Source organism: Oncorhynchus mykiss, chromosome 16, assembly GCF_057628025.1.
Source record: "Oncorhynchus mykiss isolate SJ-2025 chromosome 16, ASM5762802v1, whole genome shotgun sequence".
Classification (NCBI taxonomy): Eukaryota; Metazoa; Chordata; class Actinopteri; order Salmoniformes; family Salmonidae; genus Oncorhynchus; species Oncorhynchus mykiss.
The window spans coordinates 55,247,267-55,254,277 of record NC_143037.1 but is presented as its reverse complement, the minus strand read 5'-3'; the positions used below and the strand labels follow the sequence as shown (position 1 = coordinate 55,254,277).

At 41.4% G+C, this 7,011-nt stretch overlaps 1 protein-coding gene across 1 annotated transcript; it reads right to left on the bottom strand.

Annotated features, from left to right (window-relative positions):
* Positions 1 to 715: 715 nt before the first annotated feature.
* LOC110492249 (OTU domain-containing protein 3) lies at positions 716 to 6,574 on the bottom strand. Its single transcript, XM_021566396.3, has 8 exons — positions 6,188 to 6,574; positions 5,231 to 5,540; positions 3,245 to 3,393; positions 2,991 to 3,103; positions 2,458 to 2,580; positions 2,209 to 2,338; positions 1,709 to 1,899; positions 716 to 1,474 (listed from the first exon to the last, which is right to left on the bottom strand). Exons 2-8 carry the CDS (start codon positions 5,437 to 5,439, stop codon positions 1,310 to 1,312), a joined length of 1,080 nt encoding a protein of 359 aa, XP_021422071.1. The 5' UTR covers positions 5,440 to 5,540; positions 6,188 to 6,574; the 3' UTR covers positions 716 to 1,309.
* Between the last annotated feature and the right edge of the window lie 437 nt (positions 6,575 to 7,011).

Sequence of the window (7,011 nt, the reverse complement as noted above, 5' to 3'; positions counted from 1 at the left end):
AAATGCAACTGTGTTTTTTGTTTGCAGTGTCGACCACTGATGATGTCATACTATGTCATAATATATGTACCCATGTTGTGACATCACACTACATAGAAAAGGGGAGGAGTCAGTCAGCATCCTGAACATTGATACTGCTCCTATCTACATTATCCATTGTGAAATGATCAATCAGTTTTAAAAACATACTTGCAATGAGTATTGGCCAAATGTTGCCCAAAATATCAGATAAAATTACAGTGCAGTCAACAACAATATACACAATCTTGTATAATCTATTGAGGACATCTATTGATTCAGTGATATGTAACTTTTTGTGCGACACAAGCAAATTCACAGCGAATTTTAAGTTTTAGAGCTGTCATTCTCATTGAAAGCAAGTCAAAGAAGCACTACATCTGTTCTATGTGCACTATTTATATGCTTCACGGTCTGAAGTTTAGTTTTTGCATACTTCAGTTTTGTACAGCAGCTTCAAACAGCTTGAAAATACAATATGTTTGGTTATGGAAAAGATATTTCATAGCGGTTTAGATGGTACAATGATTCGCTACACTATACTTCTCTACATTAAACTGAAATTACGCAAACTATTAGAATTTTTGCAAAAGGGAAATGGTGGAATTGATTTCTGCATAGTGCATCTTTAATCAAATCAAAAACAAACACCACAACCATTTAAGACAAAATATATCAAAAATATGAATAAATCAAATACTGTACATTTTTTCATTTATTGCCTCATTACATATCATACCAGACAGAGTGCATCACAATCATTCATCAGCAAATCTCCCAACTGAATAATTTCTTTAAGCTTGATTAATAATACTGTAACTGCCATTAACCAGATAAAATATCAATTATTCACATACTGTATCAACTACATCATTTCAGTATCGTTCACAAAACATTTCATTCTGTTTACAATGATGTCTCTTCCCATTCCTTTCTTCTTTGGCTGGAATCAGAGAAATTCAACTCAAAACAAAAGCAAAGAAGAGCCCGAGATGTACTGCATGGTCATAGTGAAAAGCAGCCCTCATTCACCAGCATATAAAGAGTCTAGACAGTGTGTCTCTAAAAGAGGAAACTATGTACACCATCTTGGGTCACTATCAAACACCCTCATAATCAACCACAACCCCGAACACATTCACACACAACCTATCGCAGGCACCATACATTTGCAAAGAAACTAAACGGTTTATATAAGTCATCCAATGTGATTGAGATTGAAATTGATTCTGTGAGCAAAACATTGTAATCAGCCACCCGGTATAGCTTTATTTGGCCATGCTCTGTCGGTCTATATACTAAGTGTATTTAGAGCTGGCACTAGAGTGACAGGCTCCGAGAGGTTCTGGTTTTGGTCAGGTGTTCCTTTGCTTTGAAGAACCTTCTGTCGATGTCTTTCCTCCTGTCGCTTTTTCTTTTCCAAGCGCTGCTGCTCTTTCCTCTGCTTGTTTGAAGCCTGAGAGGTGTAAAAAACAGGAGTCAAGATGAAAAGGAGAGACTTAAGTCCCTTCTCAATTGAATAGAGAAATGCAGGTCAATTTAATTTGGAACTTGAATTGAAAGTCACAGACTCAGAATACTTATTCAGAATTGGAATTTGAGTGGAGAGTCATGGTGTAGTGGTTCCTTACTTTCTGAATAAAATGTGTTAAAACACCTTAAAAAGATTTATTTAACAATTACAATTTACCTTGGATGTGTGTATGTTGCCTCCATCTGGTGGTGCTTTGTGCTCACTGCACTCTGTCGCTGCCTGTCTACACGCTGAGCATGAACCAGAGGCACACTGGCCGTGACACACTTGGACAGCTAGCTCAGAATCCACCAGCCACTCAGCGTTGATGGTGGCGGCACTCAACTGAAATAGATTCTCCTCTTCACCTGAGAGACATGGCACACAATACACATGGGGTCAGTTGCAGTGAATATACTGCATCAGATGCTCCTGTTGATCATTATCAAATGGTTTTTGGATGGTAGCTCCCTCTAAAAGATGTAAATCCCCTAAATAGTCAATAAACATGAGTTGTATTTACTAGCAATGTTTATTATACACGGTAGGTGTAGACTGCAGATGAATGAAAGTTTTATATGAGTTGGGGTTAGAAAAGGACCTAAAACCTGCCCAAAACAGCCTGTAGACACTGATAATCACACTACACTGGGGGAGAAGACAGAGGGGCCACTCACAGTTTGGGCCCCTGTTCTTCAGGGAACTTAGGATCACATTGTCTTCCTCGGAGGGGGTGGGCGAGGGGGCTTTCCGTCTGTCCCTCTGGCCGTCACCAAACTCACGCTGCCCACTCGAATTATGAAGATTCTGAAACGACACAAGAGAGGTGTGGGGGGAATAAGGAACATTTTATGAATAAGACTAATCCAATGAAATATTGAAATATTTGGGAGTGTGTTTTTAAATTAACCGCTTTTTTCCCGTACCTCTAAACGCAGCTGAGCAGGGCTCTCAGAGTTGTCACCGATTGGTCGTACACTGTCGTAATGGTCTCCATAGCGATAGGCAATGTGTAGCTCTCGGCCAACCAGCTTCTCAGAGCCATTTATCTGAATTGAGGAAACATAATGAGTAGGGCTTATCAATAGTGGTATTTCATACGGTCTGTTACATTAGAAGAGGACTTTGGCTTAAAATACAGTACAGTGTGCTACAACGTGGTCTAGTGGTAGGACCACATATACCACCTGGCGACAGGGATTCATGCCTCTACTCCCCAACTTTATAAACTATGCCGTTTTTTTGTTTTTTTTTACTACATCCCCATCCACTTTCCCATTCTTTCTCATTAAATAAAAATGTAAAACATTTTTGGGGATTCCAATCTCCTTTAAAAACAGATAGATAAAATAAGTGTGAATTTCCCCTATTGTGCACTACTTTAGCTTTTATACAGCTATGCGTCTCTTGACAAAAGTAGTAAACTATATGGGCAATAGGGTGTCACTGAGCTTCCTACCTCCCACAGTGGGGTGTTGAGCTGATGAATGACCACCTTGAGCTGTTGACTACGGGCGAACGCCACGATGGCATCATTGCCAGCAAACGTACCAGGCTGGGAGAGGTTTGACACTGAGAGGAAGAAAACAACAGAGAGAAATATTAGTGACACGATCTTTAAAGACACACTCGCCAGGATGACTGGCATACCATCAAAAACTTGGGCATCCCACAACATTTTCACATAGAAACCAAATGCTATTTCCATCTTACAATGCTGGGCGAAGGGCACATCATCCTCCACAAAGGGCTCAAAGTCCTGCCGGTGTGCCATCATGTACTGCACAGTCTCCTGGCGCAGGCGCAGGTGTCCTCGAGAGTGTCCCTCCAATTGGTCACCCAGAGCCCGGAACAGGCAGTTACTATAGGATGGACACACAGTATTAGTCAACGTTGTAACAGCCATTTATAAGAGCACTTTGGTTGCATTCCAGGCTGACTACATTTTAGATGTTGCATTGCATCAACCAATGATTGTGTGCCATGTCATAGATTACACAGTCTGTCATCAGATTGCTAGATTATATAATACAGTAGGGCAAAAAAGTATTTAGTCAGCCACCAATTGTGCAAGTTCTCCCACTTAAAAAGATGAGAGAGGCCTGTAATTTTCATCATATGTGCACTTCAATTATGACAGACAAAATGAGAAAAAAAAATCCAGAAAATCACATTGTAGGATTTTTAATGGATTTATTTGCAAATTATGGTGGAAAATAAGTATTTGGTCACCTACAAACAAGCAAGATTTCTGGCTCTCACAGACCTGTAACGTCTTCTTTAAGAGGCTCCTCTGTCCTCCACTCGTTACCTGTATTAATGGCACCTGTTTGAACTTGTTATCAGTATAAAAGACACCTGTCCACAACCTCAAACAGTCACACTCCAAACTCCACTATGGCCAAGACCAAAGAGCTGTCAACAGACACCAGAAACAAAATTGTAGACCTGCACCAGGCTGGGAAGACTGAATCTGCAATAGGTAGGCAGCTTGGTTTGAAGAAATCAACTGTGGGAGCAATTATTAGGAAATGGAAGACATACAAGACCACTGATAATCTCCCTCGATCTGGGGCTCCACGCAAGATCTCACCCCGTGGGGTCAAAATGATCACAAGACCGGTGAGCAAAAATCCCAGAACCACACGGGGGGACCTAGTGAATGACCTGCAGAGAGCTGGGACCAAAGTAACAAAGCCTACCATCAGTAACACACTACGCTGCCAGGTACTCAAATCCTGCAGTGCCAGACGTGTCCCCCTGCTCAAGCCAGTACATGTCCAGGCCCTTCTGAAGTTTGCTAGAGAGCATTTGGATGATCCAGAAGAAGATTGGGAGAATGTCATATGGTCAGATGAAACCAAAATATAACTTTTTTGGTAAAAACTCAACTCGTCGTGTTTGGAGGACAAAGAATGCTGAGTTGCATCCAAAGAACACCATACCTACTGTGAAGCATGGGGGTGGAAACATCATGCTTTGGGGCTGTTTTTCTGCAAAGGGACCAGGACGACTGATCCGTGTAAAGGAAAGAATGAATGGGGCCATGTATCGTGAGATTTTGAGTGAAAACCTCCTTCCATCAGCAAGGGCATTGAAGATGAAACGTGGCTGGGTCTTTCAGCATGACAATGATCCCAAACACACCGCCTGGCCAACGAAGGAATGGCTTCGTAAGAAGCATTTCAAGGTCCTGGAGTGGCCTAGCAAGTCTCCAGATCTCAACCCCAAAGAAAATCTTTGGAGGGAGTTGAAAGTCCGTGTTGCCAAGCAACAGCCCCAAAACATCACTGCTCTAGAGGAGATCTGCATGGAGGAATGGGCCAAAATACCAGCAGTGTGTGAACCTTGTGAAGACTTACAGAAAACGTTTGACCTCTGTCATTGCCAACAAAGGGTATATAACAAAGCATTGAGATAAACTTTTGTTATTGACCAAATACTTATTTTCCACCATAATATGCAAATAAATGTATTACAAATCCTACAATGTGATTTTCTGGATTTTTTTTGTGTACCTATGATGAAAATTACAGGCCTCTCATCTTTTTAAGTGGGAGAACTTGCACAATTGGTGGCTGACTAAATACTTTTTGCCCCACTGTATGTGGTTAGCTGATATACTAAATACCTATTCAGGCGTTTATAGGTCCGCCAGGTGTCTGCAATGTAGTCAGACCTTCTCTCTCTGAATCTTACCCATCTCCAGGCACCTCTCTCAGTTTGAGCCCCAGCGCTTGGAGCTGGTTGGAGAAGCTGACAAACTCCTCTCCCTCGTCCCCGTCCTGGGGCCGGTTCTTGCGGTCCTTGGCGATTGCCCTGCGTGTGACCCGGTCATCCCGCTTTCGCTCCGCATCACACTTTCTGTTGCTGCCACGCAGTGGCTTTCCTGTCTGCTTCCTAGACATGGCTGCCCTGCCTACAGACACAGATCTCTACAGATGCAAGTAGATCTCTGTCCGTCACTCACTGGCAAATGTAGTTGGGTTACTTCCACACAGGTGGAATCCTGTGTTTCAGAAAGAAGAGGGAAAGAATAGAGATGAAGAGAGTTTGAATGTTGCTTAGATGAGCTATGCGTGACAACTTAGTTACTTCCACATTTCACTGACACGGATTGGTACAGTAGCCAGCTACAAAAATATGGTTAGGATTAGCTAGTTGTTACACAGTCCGTTTAGTCAGTTGATATACGTGGCACAGCACGCAATTGCAACTCTACATGGGTTAGCTAATTATCTACAATGTGATAAGGACAACCAAAGATATCTACTGACCAGTTGTATTAGCGTGGTGTCTAATGCCGTAGCTGTCATGCTAGCTAGCTGGTAGATCTGGCATCCTGAATAACAGCAACAGCTGATAGGGTTTGATTTCGACTAGCTAGAGAGAGCCTACTGTACTGGCCAGGTTTGACGTAAGCTAGCTAGCTAATTATATCGGATAAGTAACTGGTTAACTAGCAACTGTTATGCTAGCTGAATATGACTGCTAGTTAGGTTAGCCGACTATTTAGCTAGTTAGCTAACTTTAACGTTAGGTAGTCTACAAAAGTCAGCGGTTAATGCTAATAGCGTTCTCATTGATTTGGAGTTAAACACAACAGTGATTAAATGTCAAGCAACCAGAATATAAGGAACATAACAAGTTACTCACATTCTACAGGGTGCATCCAATGATACGCAAACCACGTCCTATACGGCAGTACGTTCTCTTTTTTTAAACTAAATAAGATCTGGCTCATGAGTTTGTTTACAATTCATGTTTAGCACTTCCGGGACTCGTCGTAAGAGTACGGAAGCCTGAGAGCATCATACTTTATACATTACCGTCCAAATTCACAACTGTCAACGAAATACAAAACATACCCTTTTATTAAAAATCCTATCAATTTGTAAAACGTTTAGCTCACCTTAAAACCCCTACTTTCAACTGTATTGAGAAATGTTCATTACTTGAATTTCACTAAGCAAGAATGGTGTAGCTAATGTTGGGAAAAATAGGGAACAAAGTAGGGCATTTTTACAGGGAAGGATGACCACTGCACAGGCCTAATTCACTATCTTTACGTCATTTACATAATAGTCATTGAGCAGACTAGGCCTACTTATTAAAGTTGGTTATGGTAAAGTTCAGAACAAGCTTTCTATGCTATAAGAAAGTGTTGCATGTCTATCAACTGAGATATGAAAACAGCTGGTACATGGCGATCAACAGTTATCAAGGTAACACACTGAATTATGTTAATGTCTGAAATCTGTGTCTTTCAGTGTATGACTCAAGATAAAGTGGGAGGGTGTGTTATGTGTTGTAAAGTGAAAAGAATGCACTTTATTTTCACTCTCTTTTCTCCTCTCCTCTATTCTCCTCTTAAAAATCTGTTATATTTTGAAACACCACAATGCAGGCCCTCTTTTCCAATTCACTCCTCCTTATGACATAATGCAGTTGGAAAGAGTTGTGTGGAGGAGGAGTGGGTT

Coding starts and splice junctions, on each gene's coding strand:
- LOC110492249 (XM_021566396.3), bottom strand. CDS start 5,439: ATGTCTAGGAAGCAGACAGGAAAGCCACTGCGTGGCAGCAACAGAAAG. Junction 2,339..2,457: donor CTGCTCAGCTGCGTTTAGAG/GTACGGGAAAAA, acceptor GTGTCGTTTCAG/AATCTTCATAATTCGAGTGG. Junction 1,900..2,208: donor GAAGAACAGGGGCCCAAACT/GTGAGTGGCCCC, acceptor CATGTCTCTCAG/GTGAAGAGGAGAATCTATTT.